Source organism: Pygocentrus nattereri, chromosome 13 (assembly GCF_015220715.1).
Source record: "Pygocentrus nattereri isolate fPygNat1 chromosome 13, fPygNat1.pri, whole genome shotgun sequence".
NCBI lineage: Eukaryota > Metazoa > Chordata > Actinopteri > Characiformes > Serrasalmidae > Pygocentrus > Pygocentrus nattereri.
The window spans coordinates 21,399,703-21,423,289 of record NC_051223.1 but is presented as its reverse complement, the minus strand read 5'-3'; the positions used below and the strand labels follow the sequence as shown (position 1 = coordinate 21,423,289).

General features: G+C 39.7%; 3 protein-coding genes across 3 annotated transcripts in view; 2 read left to right on the top strand and 1 right to left on the bottom strand.

Annotated features, from left to right (window-relative positions):
* Window positions 1-11,596, top strand: part of vwa2 (von Willebrand factor A domain containing 2) — a 47,843-nt gene extending 36,247 nt beyond the window's left edge. Inside the window, exon 15 of the mRNA XM_037544124.1 lies at window positions 11,505-11,596. Coding sequence (XP_037400021.1) covers window positions 11,505-11,509 — 5 coding nt within the window. The 3' untranslated portion in view covers window positions 11,510-11,596. The remainder of the gene's footprint in view (window positions 1-11,504) is intronic.
* afap1l2 (actin filament associated protein 1-like 2) overlaps window positions 1-23,587 on the bottom strand; it is a 48,095-nt gene that overhangs the window by 713 nt on the left and 23,795 nt on the right. Inside the window, exons 4-18 of the mRNA XM_017696005.2 lie at window positions 23,296-23,387; window positions 15,782-15,887; window positions 11,590-11,801; window positions 11,017-11,196; window positions 10,862-10,936; window positions 10,055-10,139; window positions 9,860-9,964; window positions 9,547-9,758; window positions 6,281-6,426; window positions 4,749-4,863; window positions 4,316-4,516; window positions 2,388-2,739; window positions 2,057-2,230; window positions 1,072-1,262; window positions 760-897 (exon numbers count right to left, since the gene is read on the bottom strand). Of these exons, the coding sequence (XP_017551494.2) occupies window positions 760-897; window positions 1,072-1,262; window positions 2,057-2,230; window positions 2,388-2,739; window positions 4,316-4,516; window positions 4,749-4,863; window positions 6,281-6,426; window positions 9,547-9,758; window positions 9,860-9,964; window positions 10,055-10,139; window positions 10,862-10,936; window positions 11,017-11,196; window positions 11,590-11,801; window positions 15,782-15,887; window positions 23,296-23,387 (2,384 nt within the window). The remainder of the gene's footprint in view (window positions 1-759; window positions 898-1,071; window positions 1,263-2,056; window positions 2,231-2,387; window positions 2,740-4,315; window positions 4,517-4,748; window positions 4,864-6,280; window positions 6,427-9,546; window positions 9,759-9,859; window positions 9,965-10,054; window positions 10,140-10,861; window positions 10,937-11,016; window positions 11,197-11,589; window positions 11,802-15,781; window positions 15,888-23,295; window positions 23,388-23,587) is intronic.
* On the top strand, window positions 19,402-23,476 carry LOC108426481 (kelch repeat and BTB domain-containing protein 13). Its single transcript, XM_017696006.2, has one exon. The coding sequence runs from the start codon at window positions 19,487-19,489 to the stop codon at window positions 21,041-21,043; it is 1,557 nt and encodes a 518-aa protein (XP_017551495.1). The 5' UTR covers window positions 19,402-19,486; the 3' UTR covers window positions 21,044-23,476.

The following is a 23,587-nucleotide window of genomic DNA, read 5'->3' as shown; positions in this document are numbered from 1 at the left end:
AAAGAGAAAAAAGACTATGAGGTTAAAGTGCAGAATGCCATTTTGTGTAAGAAAGCTAACAACAGATTTAAAGTTCATTCTCTGTAGTCTTCATCTGGAGTCTACTGCTACTGTCAATAAGTCTATCTCAAAATGCAGATCAAAAAGTGCCAGTAAATCAGACCTTCATGGGGTTGAAAATCATTTAGAGACAGCTACATGACATTAGCTGTTTGACCTCTGGGAAAAGTCTTATGGACAGATGAAATGAAGATTAACTAGTGCCAGAGTGTTGGAAAGAAAAAGGACAAACAAGAAATTGCTGGTAAGAACATAGATGCTATTTTATTAATGAAATGACTGCTGATGGCACAAGTAAGAAGTGTTCTGAAGTGAGCTCCACTGAGGACACACTTTACTTGCAGAGGAATGAAAGCAAAAGTTTCCAATGAAGCAGGAACTGAAAACTAGGTCTAGAAAAGTGTCACCTGGGAGAGACTGGTGATTCCTGTCAATGACATCAAGGAGTAATCAAGTATAAAAGATGTTATCAAACAAAATGTCTATTTATAGAACACTTAAATAGTTGATATTTCACCCAATACATTTGTATTATTAATTTATGACTTTCTGCACTTTTACATCATAGTTACAGTTTCATTTCAAATCCAGCACACCACAGAACCAAAACATCAGAAACACCCCCTGTCAAATTATTTACATTCTGCATTCTGCACATGAAGTGGGGGAATGGCTGGGCTTTCAGATAAAGCTTCTCACCTTGGCTTTCTGCAGTACGTTTCCCTTGCTGGGTGCTATGATAGACAAAGGCCTGTTCTTCAGTGCTGTGGCTGAGTTCACAGGTGAAGAGTCCCCATTGTTGACAGGTGTTGCTTGGGGAGGAGGGGCTGTCTTGGGCTGAAAAGAAGGGGGACAACACATCAGCATCTATTAAATCCACAGTCATTTTCTTCTTAATGCAGTAGCTGCAGTAGTCAGTTTAGACTGATCTATAGAAATTTAGGAAACCTGTCCCTTCTGAATAGTCAGTAAGGAAATATTTAAGGGTGCTGCTGTGATGAGCACACATACTGTGGGCTGTATGTCCAGTAGGCCGCTGTCGACTGTGGTGCCCAAAGTAAAGGGTCCAGCCTCCACCTTCCGCAAGCTCTCCTTCACCTCAACCAGCCTTAGCTCCACCTCCACTCGCCGACGCTCCGCTTCTCGACATGCCTCCTCCCTCTGTTTCAAATATGCTTCCAGAGTAGCCTGTCTAGGGGGATCTGTGAAAGACAGCATAATAGGACAGATCTTTATACATGAAGCTGTAGTTCTGGTTTAAAGTTGGAAGGATTATAAAGTTGACATGTAACCATGGAAATGGGTGTGGTCCATTGATTCCTATATCAGTGTTGTAGCCTGCATCAGATGTTGTTTTAAGCAATTCATCAATCCTCTATCATCTGGATATTGACAGCTGGGCAGCAAAAGTCAGAGACCACTCTTTATTTAATTTCTGGTCAAAAATTATTTCATGTTTTTATTGATTATTATTAAAGATTATTAACAACCATATTAAACAAGGTAAACCGTCAAAACTATCACATTCAGATAAACAGTACTTAAAGCTTTCAACTTTAACTTTTCAACTCTTTCAACAAGAGAAGAGAAAATCAAGCTCCACTCTTGCATCAGATCTGAAAAAAATCTACAAGTGTTTCTGTCCATCTTTCCACTGTAAGAAGACAATTCAACACTATGAGTCTGAAACAATGTGTATCTGACAAGAAGCCTTTAGTGAGAAAAAGAAACATAGATAACTTTTCAAATGAAATAAAGAAGCCACCGTTCTCAGAAGAGAGTCCAGACCTTAGCACATCGCTGAGTATGTTTGGGATTACTTTGATTGTGAGAAGCAGAAATTTCAACCAACTTCAAAGATGAAACTTATAGCCTTGGTTAAAGGCTAAACATTGTACATTCTTTAAAACACACATGATTTTCAAAAATCACCATAAATTCTCAGATTCTACTGTCATTTGTCAGAAGAACTTCTTCACTAGAGGGCACTGTGTACCTTGGCAGGAGCTCATCTCCTCTTTCACTTCCCGTCTCTCCTTCCTCAGTGTGGCCAGGGTGTTCTTGACCTCTTCCCTCTCGCGCTCCAGCCGGTCTTTCTCATCTGTGTAGCGTCGCACGTCGGCCTCTGTCCGGTTCTTCCCAAGTTTCACTTCGATTGACCCTGAGCTTGCTGCAAAGGGCAGAATGTGGAGGAGAGTTTAGTTATAGTTCAGATTCAAATAGTGAAAGCAAAAGTCTGGAGTGCTTGACTGACAAAGTACAGTAAACTGAGTAATGGAAATCAACAGAAAGCACATGTATGAAACAACTGCTTGCTGGGTTATTACCTGCTACAGAGGGCTTAAGTCTGTCGAGGAACCTATCAGTGCTTGCAGCCCTTCCTCTGGAGGTTGGGGGGCTGTGGGGTATGTGTGAAGGTGTGTGCTGCTGACTGTGGATTTGGCTATGAGAGCAGCTGGGGCTGTGGGGAGTGACATTCTTCTGGCCATCTTGACTGGGGAGGCTGATTCTCTGAGGCTGAGACTGATGTGCTGTGTGTTGTTGGTGCTGTGGCTGGGCACTGGGACTGGACGATGTGTTCTGGTCTAGATCCAATCTGGGGGTGACTGGTGGAGGATTGAGGTGCTCTGCGGTTGCGGGTAATGAAGTTTCATACTCAGACTCTGCTGGTTTCACATCCTAAGAGTAAGAAAAACAAATGTTATGCTTTTAGAAATACAGTGGTTAGCTTAGTGTGATGTTTCATGCTGCATATATGTAATCATAAATTCTAGATATAGTCTAAATGGAATGAGTCTGGTGCAATTTTTCAAAACTGCAAAACATGATATTTTGGGAAGTGACATCGTTTTCATCTTATTTGTTTTAGGTGTTATCATCTTATCATTTTTGATTTCTTGTAAGTAATTGTATCTAGTGACATTTTCTTAGTCCTGTGGCTCCTAACTCAAGTCCTGAAGTAACTGCTGACCTGCACATTTTTGTTTTCCCAGCTCCCAGCACACCTGATCTGACTAAACAACTCATTAATAAGGTCTTCCTGGGTGGGATTGGGTGTGTTCAAGCAAGAAAACCCTTCTTAGTGCAAAGCAGGGGGTGCTCCAGGATCAGGATTGGCACCCCATGTCTTAGTCCAATGTCAGACCATATGACTTGGTTTAAAAAAATCATGAATATGAATTACGTTTTAGAATGCTGCCCCCGCGACCCGAACCCCGGAGAAGCGGAAGATGATGAATGGATGGATGGATGGATGAATGGATTACATTTAATATGACATGTAAGAAGCTTAATGTTGTATTGAATATGGTGGCTTTCAAGAAGGTGAAGGTATAGGGTAACATACAGTACTGTGCGAAAGTACCCTAATTGATTCAATTTCCAGCTAAAATGCCTTAATTTTTCAGGAGATATTTTTCAGCAGATTACAAATAAGACAGTCAACTAAGGGGTAATGTAAATCTTTCCAAAACTGAAGTTAAAAAAATGTTAAAAGAATAATGAAGGGCTCCTAACAATCATGCCAGACCTGGTAAACCACCAAAGCTTTCATCTTAGAGAGAAAAATCAAGCTCCACTCTAGCTTCAGATCTGAAAATGTTTCTGTCCATGCTTCCACTGAGAGAAGACAATGACACTGTGTCTGAAAGGATGTGTACCTGACAAAAAGCCATTACTGAGCGAAGGAAATAGAAAAAAAAGAAGAAAATCTGCAAATCAAACAAAGAACCTCCTGGTGTTCTGTGAACACTGAACTGGTTAACTCAGAATCCAGACTTCAACACTGAATGAATTTGGTGGCGTGGGATTGCCTGGATCATGAAAAGCATTAAATACAACCAACTTTGGAGCTCTTCAAATTTCCCAAAGTCTCCCAAAAAGAACGGAAGCTGTAAAGAAGACACACTACACCCTAAATATATTATTACGCTGTTGTTTAGTGAAAGTAATTCAAGATAATACAAAATAAATGGCAATGATGTACATCAATCTAAGATAAAACACCTTACAGATATTAAGGTGATAATGTTTGATAAACCTTGAACTGTATCTAAGTTATGCTAAAGCATAGATGGAAGTAGCCTAGTGTGATGTTTCACACTATATACGTGGAATCTTGAGCTATAGCTGAAGTAAAAGAGATGGAATTACACAGCTACACTTGTTTATTGTTGTACAGCTGACAGATATTCCACTGGATTTAGAACAGAGGCAAAGGCAAACATTTGGTTTGGCGTGGTCTTTAAGTCCTGACCTCATTCGCAGGGTCCTGTTGCTCAGCAGTGGGAGTTGGGGTAGGGCTGGACTCTCTCTGTGGAGAATGGGCAGACTGGGGGGACACTCTGCCAGAGTTTGTGTGGAGGAAGGAGCGAACAGGGATCAGGTCCAGATACACTCGGTCTTTTCCATCCTGCTCTGGGCTCACCATCAATTCACTGCTTCCCTCCTGACCATCCTGGTCACAGCAAACACACAGAGACTCACTGAGATTAAAACAACACCACCTGTCAGTTAACACAGACACAGCCCTGACGCATCAGTGACTCTCAGAACGCTCTCATTGTTTCTCTCAGACCGTGTGGGCACTTCTGCATTTTTCTTTTTCGGGAGTTAAGCAGAGTTCTTAGAATAATGATTTCACTGATGACTAGGAAAAGAAACAAAAAACTCAAAACAATGCTGCTCACCTCCTGTTCATTCTCTGTGGAGGCCACATCATCGTATATGTCATCAGCGTCATGGGCATTTGATGGGAGGGTGTCTGTGTATGTGTTAGGCTCAGAGTATCTCCTCTGCATTAAGCTGAGTAATACACAAAGATTTATATTACATTAACCTATTTAGCAGACACTGTTTTCTGAAGCAGGTTACAATACAAGGAAAGTATACCTTGTTGGTAATATTTTATTTGAAGGTTGCCTATTTAGGGACTTCATGACACAGGCCTAGGATGTTTTATGAAGTATATAACATTGTATTAACATAATGGCCCATACACAAAGGTGACAACTGTTCCATCTGCAATGTTGATATGAAGCAGCATTCCCCAGTGATGGAAGTTATAAGACAGAGGCTTAGGTAAGAAATCCATATATCAGCTCTATGAAACATTTTGATACTCTCAGAGCTAAGTGATCATTTTCATAAAATATAACTTAAATACAGGCAAAGGTTCCCTATTTATGTTTAATGATATCTAGATATTTAATGATATTTAGAACAGACATATGGACTTCTTAAGTTGGTCTCTGCAGTCCCACAGTAAAAAAGAAAAAAAAAGAAAAAAAAGACAAGAGATATCCCATAGATATTTACAAGGACTATGTCATGAGCTATTTAAACGTAGGACATTGAGATACTATTGAGATAATGATAGGCTAAATAGCCCTGTGATGCACTGGCAGCCTGACAGGGTGTTTCCTCCTGCCCAATAACTCTGGAATAGAATTTAGATTTATCTTTTTTTTTCTCTTCAAAAAATGCTGTTCCAAATTTTCATGTCATTACTGAAACAAAGAGTTATACTCAATAGATGTTGTCTTATTTTAGCCACACCCCTGCATTTTAGAGCAGGAAGTGAGACTGCATCCCTGTCCCTCATGGCCACATGGTAAGCAGTTACATCCTGTGTGACTGTTTGATGTAAAAGTCAAAAAATCAGTATGTTACCCTAAAAAACCCTTAAACGCACATTGTCTGCAATTAAGTAAACTTGTTTATACTTTAAATAAAACATTTTATGTGTGTAACACTTCAAAGCTGTGAGTTACTGTCAAAACCATGAAATGCTCAATCATTTGTTTTAATAAAATTAACACAATTAAGGTACAGAGTCACAGTAAAGGATTTTAGTCTAAAGTCACTTAAAGCTTGAAATGTGTTTTGAACTATGTTGGTACAATGATCTTTACAAGTTCCATAACTTTGGAATGATGCTTCATAGCACATTGACATACTGATATTCACACATTTTGTTTTATGAAAATGTTAATCAATACTTAGTCATGTGTTAAGAAGTCCCTGAGGTTATTGTCCAATTTTTAATCAGTGGATATGCACCCTGGGAATAAGGGAATGGAGACCTCACACAGATCTCCAGTTCAGCCACAAGAACACTTTTAGATCTACAGCTAAACAGATATCCACACACAATCTCCCATGCATGTTTGTTAATGTATGTGCTCTCCTGCTGATGTCCAGCAGACAGTGATAGACTTACTACATGGAGGTCTTGGCTGCATTGACTATACTGGATATCCTTTCAGAGTTTACATAGTCATAGGTGAGTTCCTCTGGGTCAGTTTTGGTCCCCGTCTGTGAGAGTAACAATCCCAACCAGTGACCCATGTCCGCAGATGACTTTGCCTGAGAGATGAGGAGAATACACAAATCAGCCCATTTAAAAGATAAGATGTGTGTGTGTGTGTGTGTGTGTGTGTGTGTGTATAAATCCAGTGATACAGTACTCTGTTGCGTAAGCTGTTTCTCTAACTGTGACATTCTAATAATGAATCATTAAGGCAGCTCTGAAAAATGTTTGCCCAGAAGATGGCAGTCATGTTGAATACTGTTCAGCAGAATCTCATTATTCTTCATTGTCATTCTGAGAAGTTGCCATTTTGCCTTCTTTCTCTTAGTTAACAGAAAAAATGTCTTTCTAAAAATAGAATGTAAGCAGCCTGACACTAAACATAGGAATGTGCACAGGAAATCAGTTGTTTATCTGTCTGTGGGGAGTGTAATTTATCACAAACGGTTTAATAACCACATGTTTATGGACATAGATGGCAAAATACACACACCACATCCACATTAACCTTTAGAGTATTAGAAAACGTCTAAACAATGTTTAGATTAATCTCATGTATCATAAAGAATGGAGGACATCAGTTTGGAGTCTGAGTGAGAGGGCAGTCCTACTAACTCCAGAGGTTTACTCTAGCAGTGTGACAACATCAGACATGAGGTTTGGGAAGAACACTGCTCCATCAGCAAAGCGTGAGGAAACGTAATCTGTGGTTTCTGAACTGGTCCGCAGGGTAGCTGTGTATGCAGTTTGAGAGTGTGTGGCAGCTGGACTGTGGAAGGGAGGTGTGAGTTCAGGAAAAAATGCCCTGAGATTTGTGTTACAGTAGCCTTTTGGACTGTCATTAGAAGTTAGTTAATGATTGAAGTAGGTTGCCAGAATTTTTTTGTCACCAGTGTAGCCAGACTTGTCGTTTTGGCAGTAGATTCTCTTACAACATGTCACATATATTTCACATGTGAAGTGCGCAAAAATCACATGTTTACAAGGAATCACATATGCTCCTTTTGTTGCTTGCAATATTGGTGTTATTTGTTTGTCTTTCTGATTGCATGTGATAATAAGTATTATCATATACAACGTATTTAAAGTAAAAAAATTGCTGAATTCATGCCACGAAAGCAAATGTATTCAAGTTATGAGAGTCAGACACACAAACAAACCAAATAATTCAACGACCCTTTATTATGTTCTTTGTACCAGTAACAATAAACAGGCAAGACATCAGCAGTCATATTGCAGTATTTTGTTTAAATGCTGTATTTTTTAGTATTATGCAGAATCTGAAAATGCAGACTCTTTGTAATACTTCTACTTTTTTAGGCAGCTTTTTGCATTTTGGCTGTTTTTAACATTTATTTGGCTGGGATCAATGGAAGCAATCTGGCATACCCTGGCTGAAGCAATCTGGCAGTAGAGGAAATATGGCAATAATATTATTTTTATTATTCTTATTATTCTAATTGTTCTTATTCTTATTATTAATAAGTGTCGTTGAGTTGTTTCTAACTCCTGGTAACTACATGGATAGTGTTTCTCTACAATATCCTGTCTTCTGTTTGGGTCTCTAGGCTTCTGAATGGCTGGCTCATGATTCCTATTGTTAAGTATTATATTGATTATTTAGACAACCAATCAAAACTTCAAACTTCAATCAAAACTGGACAAAGAGTCCAAATAATAACTATGTAGCAGAAATGCATACAAATGTGTGTCTACATCCTCTATTTAGCTTCTTTTTTCTTACCTAGAGAGCAGTGAAGATATGGATATACAAAACATGAATCATTTCAAATCTTAAATTAGCAATGTGTTCCTGTTGTTTTAACTGGTTTACTGAACACATTGCCAAGCTTATGCTCCATCTGGAGAGCAATAACTTCAGTAGGCAAACATTAAACTTGTTCTGTATCGATAACAGGGCAAGTGATATCAGATATATGTTTTTAGGCACGCTTCGAAACGTATAGTAATCCACTCTCTGCGTTTTCAACTCTACGGTTAGTTTCAGCCCCTCAGTGGGGCTGTTCAACTTCAGAAATTCTGGCGTTAACTCTGATTCTGATTCCAAGTGATGGGAAGAGAGAGGGACATCTGGCAAAAATAAAGAGTAGAAAATAAATTATCTAGGACCTTCGCAAGGAAATTTGGAGAGAAATTTGGGAAGAATTGTACAGATGTTTGTACAGATGTTTGATTGTAAGCCATTTTTCTTTAAAATTTTACATTTTACTTTATCCTACTTTACTTTTTACAAAGTAAAATACATCTGAACTACTGATATGTGTGTTTTGGAAGGATGCATTTTTCAGACAGGCTGTCTAGACAGTAACAGCAGAATATCTCACAACCCATGCATGCGTGGGTATGAACAAACCTAAACATCCCTGTGTGGAATCGAGTCCACGGTTTGAGTCAGCTCTCAATTTTGATGGCCTGGAAGAAGGGAATTAATTCTTTTGAGAACGATTCCCTACCCTTTCCCCTTGGCTACATTGACAAAATGAGAGAGTAAGGATGTGCTTGGCTTTTTCAGCAGCCAAAACTAGGACCAAACAACTGAACAATTGCTCGGCTATTTCACTTTGTGTAAACGCTGGTTAACTCTTGCTTACTACGAAATGTTTTATTTTAGTCTTTTCAAAGAATTGGGCAAGCTCACAAAATTTTAGATGGGGACAGTTCTTAGGTTAAGTGTGCAGCCTCTAGATACATGGAAATGACAAGGCGATTTTATAGTCATGTAGGCTGTCATGTTAATCACTAGGAAATGATGATGTAGAATGCTGTTGTTTTAGTAGTTACATTAGTTGTTTCATATCCTTCTTATAAACTACTATTTCTTCATTCTTATTTTTATGATGTATTTTCAATATTACAAATGTAATGCTTATAGTTTCAAAGCCCTTTTTCCCTTTAGTCCTGAGCTCTGTGTTGTTCTAGAGCTCAAGGTTTTGTTTTTCTGTTAAAGAGGTGGGACTCACTTTTAAAAAGAAATTAACCATCATTTTACCTGGTTTTATGATAAACTGCTTTGTCTAAAACAGTGCTCAGTAAGCCTCAGAGCTCTGACCTGATCACATGAAAGATAAAAATGTCAAAGGCTTTGTCAGCAAAACATATTAGCCTGGTTCTGTGCAGATCAGGCATAAGCTATCTTTAAGTCATTTTTTGCTCACCTCCAGGATGGCAAGCTCCTCTCCAGCCATCTGTATACGAAATGAGTAAAGGTGTTCAGGGCTGGGGTCTGGCAGGACCATACACCCTTCCAAAGGCACTGGCTGCTGGGCCAGCTTAGACTTTCCCTTGTCCTGGTAGAACAACAGCTGTCCGTTCTTTATCAGACACCAGCGGGTTCGCCACTGGCTGTTTACCAATACATTCAGATAGCCTGACAGTGAGAATGGAGGGCAGAGGCGTGAACGCACTGATAGTCTTAGATACTTAGATAACATGTCAAAGAAAATCTATAGTATATCTGCACTGATTTACCTGATGTTTCCACACACTTCTCAGGGCTCTCCAAGGAGGACGTCTTCTTTTTGCCAATGTTCATTAGATTACTCAGCATAAGGCCAGCACCATATTTCTTTTTAACTAAATGAAAATTGAAAATTAGCTTTTAATGAGAAAATGGCCCTCCATAATCAGAAGTCTAGAAAAACAGAGGCAGCAACTTGGTCTTACCATCTTTAGTCTCGACGTTCTCAGCGTGGCTATCTGTGCTGCTGCCGCTCTCTGAGGCCACAGAGTATCTCTCATTAAGCTCACCCTGTGGAGGAGCAGAGTCAATATCGCTCACACAGCCTGTTTCTTAGATGTAGCTCTGCCATTTACTGACTAAATAAAACAAAGCATTGTGTTATAGTTTTTTTTATCATGGTTAAGGCATTAACTGTGGTGAAGCCACTGTGATGTATGTCCTTAAGCAGTTTACTGTGGTTGCAGTTGTGGGCTGGAAGTTAGGGAACCAGCCCTGTGACCAGAAGGTTGCCGGTTCGATCCCCTTGGCTGACAGTCCATGACTGAAGCGCCCTTGAGCAAGGCACCTAACCCCCAACTGCTGCCCAGGCACTGTGGATAGGGCTGCCCACTGCTCCAGGCAAGTGTGCTCACTGCCCCGTAGTGTGTGTTCACTAGTGTGCATGTATGTGGGTGTTTCACTGTGCAGATGGGTTAAATGCAGATGTCTAATTTCACAGTGTGCAAACATAATGACAAATGGTTGTAAATTTAAAATTCATAACATAGTCACAAAATGCACTATGATAAAACACAGTGTTTATATAGCAAATTAATATGGAATTCAGTGGAAGTGAGGTCATTTTTGTGTATGAAGTATTTAACGATGGTAAACATGGCTCAGCTAATCAGATTTCAGAACTCAAACTATTTTTATTTTTCTGTTTTACATTCGCACATTACCTGGACGCATTGTTTTTTAGTTACTTATTTCCTGCAAAATGTTTCCTGACCTTTGTGTTTAGCTCGTACCTTAGTACAGATGAGTCTGGGAGAATCAGAGATATCAGAGCCCTCTGCAGATTTGGGACTAATTTCCTGGATCACCTGTGTATAAACATTAGTAAATTATTACCTGTCTGAACTGAGCGTTACTGTTTGAGTGTTGTTTTTTCTCACAGCCTTACCTTCAGCCACTGTTCAGCCTGCTCTTTGCTCTGGAGGCCCAGCACGATGGCCTCCCCACTCTGAGGGATGATCTTCAGCTTATGCTCTTTCCTCTTGGGCTGTTTCTCTTTGTAAATAACGCTGCAGCCCACCAAACTGATATCCAGCAGAGGAGTCTGGTCCTTTGAGCTTTTGTAGCACTGCATAGATAAACAAATGAATGCAAACAATTGTTGACTCTGCTGTGTTGAACTACAGTACACCACCTTAGTGGCATGATTCAGGAGAACTGCATTTTGCATTTTCAGTGCAAAAATATTGAATGTATCTTCAGATTGAAAAGATCTGTTTATGAGAATGTATTACATGCTCTCATGCTTTCGAGGTAGTTCTGGGGCATCAGTGACATTACTCAGCAACTAAAGATTAGATAACAGAATATCAATGACAATATGTTTAATACTAATAATTGTACATAGCATGCTTCCCTTTCTCTGTAACTTTACAGTCTGAGCATGGACAGAAGGACCAATAGTGGATCAGTCAGAGGGTGGGGAAGGAATGTCAGTGACATCGGCTCTGAGATCACCTACCAGGAGACGGTTCTCTCGGACGACGCACAGCTGTTTGGCCCACTGGCCCAGCCACTTCTTCCTCCAGAGGAAAGCACAGATACGAGCATCCTTCATCAGCTCAATAGATGCCTCGGTAGATGGCCACTGGTGCTGTGCTGTGGATGGTTGACCCTTTGGTACCTCATCCTCATCATACGACTCATAAGAACTGCTCACTGCATCAGCATCATCTATGGAGGAAAATCAGTGAAGTCAGTGATCCCTGATAAGGAGGGCATGAAGTAATAGAGGGAAAGTGGAAAGTGTTTTGGAGTGATTGAGAGCAGTCCTTGCTCTCATGTTTGACATCATGACAGCGAATTAGAGTACTTAGCACAAAATAGCAGCTGTCGAACATCTGTCATGACAATTAGCAGCAGTGGTAATATGACACTGTTATATTACTAAATGAAATCTGTCATATGATATCTTTCATGACATGTTTATGGCATCTTCTTAACGTTCGAAGTTTAATGCTAAAATTAGAAGGTAACAGGAACATTCTTTTTCTTTGTAACCATGGTCCAGTGCAAGTATTAGGGATGTGTGCATAGGTATCCAAACACTTTCAACCATTCCAGGTTATTTAAGTGTTAAAATCATTATTCCAGTATATGTTATAGTGAATCATGGGATATCAGGGAAAAATGATATAGGCCAACAATTCAGTATAATGCAGATTTTATGTTCTTATAAGTTAACAGCCAATGTTACACAGCAGCTCACCCTGTATCAAGAGTAAGAACTACATATGTCCTGCATCAAGGTTATGAGCAAACTTAAACTGTTGTGGTGATGCACCAGTTTGTGTAAGTCAAAGGTCACGTGAGGGTGCATTTATATTAGCAGTTCCCTTGGTCCAGACCAAAGTAGAAAATTATGCAATGTTACATTCGAATTTTTCCTCGGTTGTTCACACTGACATAAGTGACATTGCATCTAAAAAGGCAAACAAAAGTCATGCAGAAAAAAGGACTGATTGGGCAGATACACTATATGATCAAAAGTTTGTGGACACCTGCTCATCCAACAGCCCCTACTCTGGGAAAGCTTTATATTAGATGTTGGAAAATTGCCATGAAGATTTAACTGCATTCAGGCAAAAGAGCATTAGTGAGGTAAGGTACTGATATTGGATGATTCCTTCTGAGTCATAAACATCCCTTAACTCATCCAAAGGTATTTGATGGAGCTTTGTCACTCCAGGGAACTCAGTTCCACTGCTTCACAGCCCAATGTTGGGGAGCTGTATACCCCTCTAGCCCACGCTTGGCATTAAGCATGATGACTTTAGGCTCCTGTGTGGCTCCTCCAGAGCATCTTATTCTATTAGCTAAAGCTTTTCTGTGGAGTTTCAACAAACTGTGTGTGTATTTGAACTCTTTTTCAGCAGTAGGCACACCTTAATGCAGCTAAATTCATTAATCAGAAGGGGTGCCCACAAACCTTTAGGCATACAGTGTATCTGGCATAATATACAACTAGCTCCTTGATTCAGACTGTGGTCTGACTTAGCTGAGATTGTGGGTTTATGTAAGCCTTGTGTTATCAGTGTCTTGTCATATTCAATACCTTATGAGAAACCATATGTTACAAGGTTTTTTCCATAACACAAAGCATGGTGAAATTATTGTAATAAATAGCTTTGAGTGGTTTACTGCTTTTATAAAATGTCAAAACTTTGCCACATTGACATATAATATAATTAATGTGCACAGTAGTATGTGTATATTGAGCATTTTATAATGGCTTTGAACAGAGTTGGAGTCAATTTTGTGGCAAAACTTTCAAATTATTTAAAAAATTATCCTAATGAGTAGAAATATTACTTTTGAAAATATAAGTTTGACTTAAATCTCATTGTTTGTTCTTAAACATATTTTAGAGGTTTTGATCCTTAATATTTTGCCTATGGATTTTATTTTATTTGGCACTTTTGGAACAAAATTAATGACAATTCTAAAATATCTACAATATTGTAATTATAATTCTATAATTACTAATTCAGAGCTCATGAGGAGATGATATGCACATGCATGTGTCCAAATAGAATCTGTCAGTATAGATGCCTTCGGTCCATTTTGCATTCACATTGCAAACAAACCACGTCAGAGTTAATTTGGACCTGCACCAAGACTAACAGACTAACAGAAGACTAACATCTTCTCAAATGTTTTCAGTCTGCTTATTTGGTGTGCACCATGGTTTGAATGTCGGTGTTCTCCCTTGTTCTAATAAATTGTTTAACCAGAGCGAATGTACTAGGGTTCTTATTGTTCACACCCAAGTGTGAACACACCCTACTATTGTTTGCGTTTTTCCATTTTCCTGCAGTCAACCAAATATCTGTTCCTTGATGTTTACAAATACTCAGATATGCACATATACGCACATATACTACAAATATGCACTTCCCTTAAAAGTAGTGTCTTTACTGAAATTTGAGGTGTCTCCTTTGGTTAGATATGGTGAGATATTAGAGATGAGGTAGAAAAGAGGAGAGGCATCTGCAGGCCATGCAGACTGATGGAAGGAGAAGAGAATAAAACCTGATTATCTTTGGCATGCTTCATAAGCAAGCACATGCAAAATCAGGTGCTATGAGTTGATCACTGGCATCACAGTCAACATCACCATAAACATCCTTTTACCCTGGCCCATGCACATCTCCAGTTAGTTCTAAGTATTATTATTATTGGTCATTATTCTCCCATCATGCAGAAAGAAATAGATACCCTGATTGATCACAGCATAGACCACAGTGTCAGAGATCTCTACTCGATTCCTGGCCCCTGTGATGATACCCAAACATTCAAAGTCTCCAGAAACAGAGGGAGAGAAAAGATAATTGATACATAAAGAAGGTATTGAAACTACACGATACAGCCTACTGTGTCTTAAAATGATACATTTCAATGCTTCAAAGGCACACTAACCACATTAACTAAATTTTTTATGCTAAAAGTACATTTAACAGACTGTTCTTGGGAACTGCCAGAGCAAATGTCTGTGATTTGGTGTTAATTACTTTACTTGTAGCTCTTTGATGTGCATTTTTCAATCTAAACCACATTTGTGTTTACAAGTAGAAGAGATATGTCATTATGATTTAAAATTGATGAAAGGTTACAGTAGTGCTTAGTCCTGTTTTGTAGACAGAAGAAACTGTCCTTAACATCTTTCCCACCTGTTTTTTATTTACTGTCACCACAGCAAAAGCAAAAAAGGTGGAAATATCTTCAAAGGGTTAAGTGATTTTACATTGTTTGAGCAGATAGAATTCTTATTAATAATCTCTTTCAATGTCAGATAACACAGCTGCTTGATAAAGTCATTGTGTCCTCTGCACATTTGTTGAAGATATAAATCATCCCCTCATAGAGTTGCTCTATCCACCCCAGACTCTGCTTCAGCTGCCCCCATTTCCTGGGCTCACGGTCAATGTTCCGTCGCTGTGTCCAGTGCCAGAGGAGCTGTTGCAGCTGAACAAAGAGCATCACTGTTCTGTTCTTCTTAGCCACAGGGTCCTCTGAGTCAAGTCACTGTTTGGAGGGGAACCGACCAAAATGCTGCAGCCCAAATTTGGAGATGGTAGTTCTCAATTACATTAGCTAGAATTTGGTGGCTGTAGCTAACTGAGCTAAATCAGGACACTGAATGAACAATTACTCTGCTCGCTTGCTCAAAGGACTGACTGCCTTCAAGAACTACAAAAACTGAAAGTCACAAACCGGTTGACCAGACCATGCAAATTTAATTAACATTAAATATTGAAAATCAACAAACAAGGTGAGTTCTTTTTCTATTACTGATATTTTCCAATTATCTTTTGCTAAAAGGTTTTTGGGGTCTTACAGCCTGATATAATCATTTGAGGCATCGGGTTGGACTTTTTTCAGACCACATCATATATCATTATAAATTAATGACATGTCACGTCACAGTTCCAAAAAGTCAACATTATACTGACGAAGATGTAATGACAGTAGTAGATCATTCACTCACATCCTCAGAACACGATTTGACTGAATTCTCTTTGAGTACTTTTCAGATTCATCCAAGGTGTCCAAAACACAACTGAAGTTGCATTGTGTGCAATTACAAATTTTCACCAGAGAGGTCTCCAAATCCCCAAATATCACATGGTGCAGCTTTAATGAGCAGTGCTTACCGTTCATGGTTGAATCATAGGGCTGAGCCTCTTCATAGTAACCCTCTGAAGACTCCAGACAAGCTGGAGCTGGTGGAAGAGGAAAGGGCTCCCTCGTGACTATGGGCTAAAGAGTGTGAGAGAGAGAAAGAGAGAGAGGGAGAGAGAGAGAGAAATTAATAATGATGCATGAACCACAGACAAACCCAAACTGCATGTTGTTTTCAGATATGTAAAATCTCTTCTCTGAGATGGAAATTTTGTAAGGAAAAAAGGAAAATGTTCTTAACTTTGATAGATTAATGTAATGAGATCTCAAACCATTTCTACTGGTCCATTAAATTTTCAGACAATGTAAAAGGCAGTTATAGGCTCCATTTTCCCCCGTGACCCAGAAGGAGAAGTGGCTTAGAAGATGTGTGTGTGTGTGTGTGTAAAAGGCAGCTGGTGCCATAAAAGTTACATTAAGAGGAATTGTAAGGTTCTGATACGACAGTGATGATTTGAGTCTAACCCTTCTGCTCATATGTAATAAATAAGAGGTTCTTCGTTTGTGCACCTGCTCTGTCTCTGGGCTCTTCTCTATTAGGGGGAATTCCTCTACCCTGAATCTGAGCTCCCTCTGACCTCAGCCCTGCACAGATCAGACAGGAATTCCACACATGTTTGCCTGCAGGAGTAATATTTTTTGTTGGGTGTGGAGTGGTCTGGTGGGTTTCCCAAATCAGTCAACTCAAAACATTTCTAAATCTCTACATCTGATATACCATTACACAGTGATGCCTGCCTCAGGGCGGAAAACATAGCACCGAGCCTTCACTATATTAACCAACCACCCACGCAGTCTAAGAGAAAACAGGGTCCTGCATGGCTTGTGAACCAGGATGTTGATTTATGTTGATTCATCATGAGAGATTACTGACAGATCATTCAGAAAGACTCTCCTTACACTTGATTGAAACCTCATGCTTCTATCTGCTGCTGAGTTTATAGGCCTGTTTGGTGAAGCTGATTCTGCTAATGGGTTACCAAGGTTAACAGGCAGAATAAGTGTCCAGTTTAAAACAAAGACAAGGGAGTGGTCGTAAACAACTGGGCTCAGAGCCTTGGTGGAGACACAGGATGTTGTAACTAAAAGTGAAAGTGTGCCGTGGGCTTTATTGTAAAAGGACGAAATTCAGCCTTCATGATGGCTACTAATGCTGTTTTTAGCTATGCAACATATTTTTGTGAGTTATTATGAATAAGAGTACAAGTCACATAGGCCATTTGAAATTACTTAATAACTTGGTTTGAGGTTTGCTAATTGGTATATGCTTCTATAACTTGTTAGTTACATTATTGTTGGTATTCTAGTGCAAAACTAAAGTGTACTGAGTTGTTGTAAAGAGTATTGGCTGACTGTATATGGGGTAAGAGGTTTTTTGCTGAACTACAAGCCAAAAGAAAAGTGCACGCATGGGAGGGGAAAAAGAAGAGACCGTCCTGGAAAACAAGGGATTGGTGGGAAAAAGAGCAGCCCCACATATAACACACACTAGCTCAGGAGGGCCTCAACTGAACTAAATGGAAACTATTTTTCTCACACGCTCTCATAACTCTACACCCCCTAGCTCCCTCTTTTTCTCCCTCACCCTGTGACACTCCAACAGGCAGAAAAAATTCTGGGAGGTAAGAAAAGCAGCTTCTGAGTGCTTGTGCATCTGCCAGTGATTAAAAAGAAAGAAGGAGCGATTGCTTCCTCCCTTTCAAACTGATTATCAGCACTGCTTCGGACACAGCCAAAGGTCAGAACCTAGAGCCCAGGCACAGTCCAGCTGTTCCACAAACTGGACTGCTGTTGCTTATGTTAGTAATTGTGTGTGTCTGTGTGTGTGTGTTTGACAAGAGAACACACACTGTAAGTGACAATCCTGTGCATTGTATCCTTCACAAATTCTCATCTGCAATCTTATTCCTCTTGACTTTGCTCAAACAATCAGCCCCCCCATTCTCTCATCACCATGGAAATCCATTCTGAGGAGGAAGCAGATCAGGAGGCAGGCATAAATAAGGAAAGAGCGCCAGTCTTTAAGAAAGAAAAAGAAAAAAAGACAAGTGGGAGAGGGACCAAATGAACACCCAGAACATGGAAAATCCCTGGTTCCCATGCCAAGAATCCAGCTCAGTGAAAACACAGGCCGGCTTGGGCCCAAACACTGCTGGGGAAGAGAGGGTAAGAGGGGAAAATAATCAGCACTGTTAACAGACTTATTAACCACTGACATGCTCTCTGCTCTACCAACAGCACCTCCTGGTCCTCTTCTGAACTCACTCTGACCTACTGGAGGCACTGAAATAGGCTTTTGACTTGATTACATGCTTGTACATAGTGTAGCACTCTAACTGTAGTCATGTTTATAATTTATCATATCCTTCTGTGATAAACACCAACACGAAATTACTTAAAACAAGATACATTTGATTGATTATAAAGGTAGTCACTTAGTCACTGATAGCACTGATTGATAGCAGTTTGTTGTGCTTACCTCATTAAACTCATAATTAAACTAAAATGCACCTTCTTAATGAATAAACAGTGATTAACTGGCAATTTGCATGATGATAATACATACTTGAATTTCTCAAACAAGTCTCGCTTACAGTCAGAAACATAGCCTTATAGACATCCATTTACATGCTGTTTAAAGCCATCCAGTTTTATTTTTTCCAATAAAGTACAATAGTGTAAAGGCCAGAGATCAAAGTTCATTTATTTAATTTCCTGTCAAAAATGGTGAGCATTTATAAGTCTTCCATTTTTCAGTGTCAGGAAAAAAAAATCTGAAATCACATATTTAACAGAAATCACACAGAAGCCTCAACAACTACATTTTTAAAATGTTCAGTCTTAGAAGTTGGTTGCATTTTTGCTTCTCATGATTCATGTGATCACAAATTACAAATTTGGACCCAGCAGTCCATAAAAACTTACTCCATATCTCAGATGTCCAGTTTGGTGTTCTAGTACAAATTTCTTTCTTTTTGGCTATTTTCTTTTCTCAGTAACAGCTTCTAGACAGCTAAAAATCTCTTCAGATCTATAACATTGAGTTGTCTTGTCACAATGTATTTTTTAATCTGAAGCAAGACTGTTATTTGCTTGTTGTTAGGAGTCCCATTTTCTCTATATCATTTTAGAAACTGCTGTTTTGTTCTCTTTTGTTCCTTTCACTTTTCCTTCCTTATGCAAGTGGGTTATTTTATATCTAATCTCCTCAGTGAAGGGCGGTCTCTGACTTTTGCACAGTACTAGTGCATGATTTATTCTGTCCACCTTCATTTGGTCTTTTTAAAAAACGATTTGATTAATCATAATAATCAGTAGGTTACTCCATTGACTAATATAATTTATAGGGTTGAACAATAGGTTGAACAAACCTGAATCAAGCCTAATCTTGGGCTAAATTCCAATGATGGTGATGAATCACCACTGAAAACCCTTTTTTAGTCTGAGCATAGTCTTAATCTGGGTTTGAGATTTGACTTTTTTTCTCAGTACAGAGTCCAACACACTCCCTTTCCTATCTCACGCTGGTGACCGGCCCTGTTGCTATCTTTAGGGTTGCTCTATTTTCAGTAACGGGAGAGGAGTGTGTCTGTGACACTACAGCACTGCTGACATGCTTATGTTTACCGTCAAGCCCGGACAAAAACAATAATTAACTGGACCTCCTTTCAGGCCGCATGGTTAGACCAGATAACATACTAGGTCAGGAGAGGAAATTTGGAGGTGTTATGGAGACGCCCAGCAGCCTGGAGTTGGACAGGAGTCCTACGGCCCAGTTGGGAGCGTCCAGGCCGGAAGAGGGACAGGGGCTGGCAGATTCTTTGAGAGTGCGGGTAGAAAGAAGCGTGTTTACTGTGGAAAGAGCTTTGCTAAGGCAGAATTCAGAGTACTTCCGTGCTCTGTTCCGCTCTAAGATGAGGGAGAGTCTTCAGGATGAGCTCCATTTACAAGGGGGTCTGAAAGCAAGAGGTTTCCTCATTGCTCTGGCTGTCTCCAGAGGTGAACAGCCAAGTATCAGGGACCCTGATGAGATTGTGGAAGCTGCAGAGTGTGCTGCCTTTCTTCAAGTGGAAGCCTTGAGCCAGTACCTCACAGACATCTTGGACACAGAAAATTGCTTTCTTCTCTACCACACGGCCGCTGTGTTTGGCCTGTGGAGATTGTTTCATAGAGCAGCCATGTTCATACGCGATGCCTTCCATGACCTGCAAGAGGCAGCAAACTTTCTGCCCGACGAGATGCTTTGCTATGTGGAGTCTCTCTCACCAGCTTCTTTCATTGCTTTAGGGACCCACTCACCTTCTATGAAGATTCTGCAGGACGCCTTCAGAACAGTGTGGTTCCTGAATGAAGAGCAGGGAACCTGGAGATACCTCACTGACCTGCCCACTGATGCTAGTACTTCCATGGCCGGCGTGGCTGTGGTAGAGAACCGGCTGTATGTGGTTGGAGGGGTGCGAGGGATCAGCAAAGAGACAGTGGACTTCAGCTTCTGCTACGATGTAGAAAGCAACACCTGGAGCATGTTTGACGGGCCTCAACAGCCAAGGTATAACTTCAGCCTTGTGGGCCATGAAGGACGTCTGTATGCCTTTGGTGGTGAGTATGACAAGAGGATCATATCTTCTTCAGAAGTGTGTGACGTCTCCACCCGTGAGTGGACTACTGTGAAGCATGCACCCCGCCCTGTAGCAGGGGCGGCGAGCGCAGTGGCACGGAGAAGGATCTTCATATGTTTCTGGAAGCCTCCTGACACTACGGATATCTATGAATATGTTCCAGTCAAGGACGAATGGATCCTGACCACCACTATGATACGGCCTCAGAGTTACGGCCACTGTATGGTGGCGCATGGTGAAAAGCTTTATGTGATGAGGAACGGCCCTTGTGATGACTTCCTGAGGTGCCTCATGGACTGCTACAATATCACAACGGGTCAGTGGACATCCATGCCAGGACACTACGTCAACAGCCGGGGGGCGCTGTTTACGGCTATGGTGAGAGGGGACTCTGTGTTCACAGTGAACCACAATCTGACTCTGGAGTACCTGATCTGTGGGGATAAGTGGAAACCCCAAAGGCAGATGAACGGTTTTCCAAAGCATGGATCACTCTGGACCTGCATGCTCAGGTTACCCAAGATTATAGATAGAGAAGAAATAAACAGTATAGATGAATCACTGGAGACTGATACTGATTATCAGAATAAAGAAGAGAATGTGGAAGTTAATTAAACACCGTAAAGTAATTAGCTCTTGATAAAACAATTATCACTGCAAAATATAGTTTGTTACTGGTCAAAATACTATTGACTTCTGCAGTACAGCAAAAAGTTGCAATATGTAAATAAGCAATATGCTTTTGAGAAGCCACACTAGCTTTAAATGTTCCAAATAAGTGTTTGGTTAAATCAAAGCATTCACATGATCTAACAATGGTAAATAATTTTGATCAAAATAATGCAAGCCAATCTTTAACCTTGTGACATGAAGATGTTTTTAATATACTAGCATATTACTTGTAATATATAAGGCATCTTACAATTACAATTTGTGGTATGGTGTGTTGTATTACAGAATATTTCATATGTCTGAATGTACTTTCTGAATGTACTTGAGTATCAAAAATAAAGGTACTATGACTTATTTTAGATCTTGTATGACATTACTTTGATTAACATGATCTAGAAGGCCTGTGTGACTCTTGACATGACACTTGTTCATGTCTTCAGCCACACAGGCTTAATATAACCTGTTTAACAAAATATTTTTATAATTTTTACTTGTTGATATTCAAATACATTCACAAGCAAGTACTTTTGTACTGTTACTCAAGTAGAAACATAGAAAGAATATTTATGCTTATATTTCACCAGGAGAACATCTATTTGTTCTTACATATAGAAATATTGTATATTACTACTGTACAATAATGTTACTGCCAATGTTATTATTACTTACTATTGTACTATTAAGCCTGTGAATTAGATGTATTTGAGCAGGTTAAATGCTGGTAGTACGGCAGTCCAAGACTAGAGCTGGGCACCGCCGGTCTGAATAAGAACACTGTTATTCTCCCACTCAAATACACAAACGACACGTCTACACAGCAGAGGTGTCTCCCAAATTGCTGCTGCAGCTGTTGTTAATCACCGGCTGCACCCTGTGGATCTGTGGATGGGTCTGGAGTTCAAAGCCTTCTCCCTGGGCTCCATTAATTCTCTCCATCCTCCTGTCTGTCTATGCACCCCACTACAGACCCCCACAGAACACTGGAGCAACTACAGGGGCTACTCTCTCTCTCTCTCACACACACACACACACACACACACACACACACACACACACACACACACACACACACACACACACACACACTTTAAGAAATGCTCACACATCACACTTCAGATGGGGATTAATACCTTGGGTCTGAAGGTGATTAGAGCATCTATAAAAACAGAATTCATTAGGGATTTTGGAGCTGCTAATAGTGGGAATTTATGGTTATTCTGAGGGTCTGTAAAGCACAGACACGGCTGTTTTACTAAGCGTGAGAAACACACTCATTTGGCACCTCCACATGAAACCCACATTAAACAAATAGCAGATAACATGGGCATGAAAACAGCATCTGTAATGAATGACAGAACCAGGTCAGTACCACACAACAAAAAATCTGAACTATTTGCTGCATTTAAATGACAGATTAAGGCAAGATATTACAGGCAGAATTTATGGTTTTAGTCCTAGCAGTAATTTTTTTAGATTTAAAAAATGTCAAAATTAAGTAGAAATGTGTTCATCAGCATGTTTAGTCAATTCAAGTCCACTCAATTTAGCAACTTTAACGAAGGATCAGCTCATCTATTCTTGACACCGTTCTTGACCATGCTGTGTCAAATAGTTTCCTGTAGAATCTAAAAATAACATCCAAATATGTCTATCATTATCTTCAAAAAAGGCTTAAAAATCAGCTTTTCTCTACATTTAGAACCAAAAATCTCAGCTTCTAAAATACTTGCATTCATTAAATTGTACATGTTCATTTTTACCCCTGTTCTGAAAGATATTACAGAAATATTTTCTAATATATTGCTGATGCTAGAATGTGTACAACAAAATGACCTGAAAAATGTTTAATGTTATTTTTTTGCTTTTACAAATGAAAGTGCTCACTCTACTCACAACTAAAACAATGTCTCTGGGAAAGCTGTATAGGTGCATGTGACTAGTAATAGTCTAATCTTAATCTTTTTTTTTTTGCATATTTACTGTTAACCAATAGACATTTTTTATTTTAGCAATGAAATGACAGTGAAGTCAAACCGAGTCTTTTTAACATACTATATCCAGATAGTAGTGGGTTGAGTCTGGCTTAGGTGTGTCTGCATGTCCATACATTTGTCCCAACTTCTGTTATGATGACTATTGCTGTTTGTAAAGATTACTGAATTATATGTGTTGAAATGAAGCTGGTAATCACTCACTGTCCTGGGTGGAGGCAGCTCAGGAAGACTCTTCTGTGGGGCAGAGATGTGCTTTCCTGCTCTTCCATTGGCCTCTGCTTCCGCTCTGTTGTCTGATTACCATGTTATATTCCACATACAGGCCGAAAAGAGAGGACAAAAGGAAATAAACAAAGCAAGTGTGTTCTCGAGGCTTCTAGAATGACATTTCTGGATGTATATATGTCAATACACACGCATATGCACACACATATACAGTACTGTGTGAAACCCAAGACACATTTTCAAAATCTATTTATTTGTGTAGTATGTG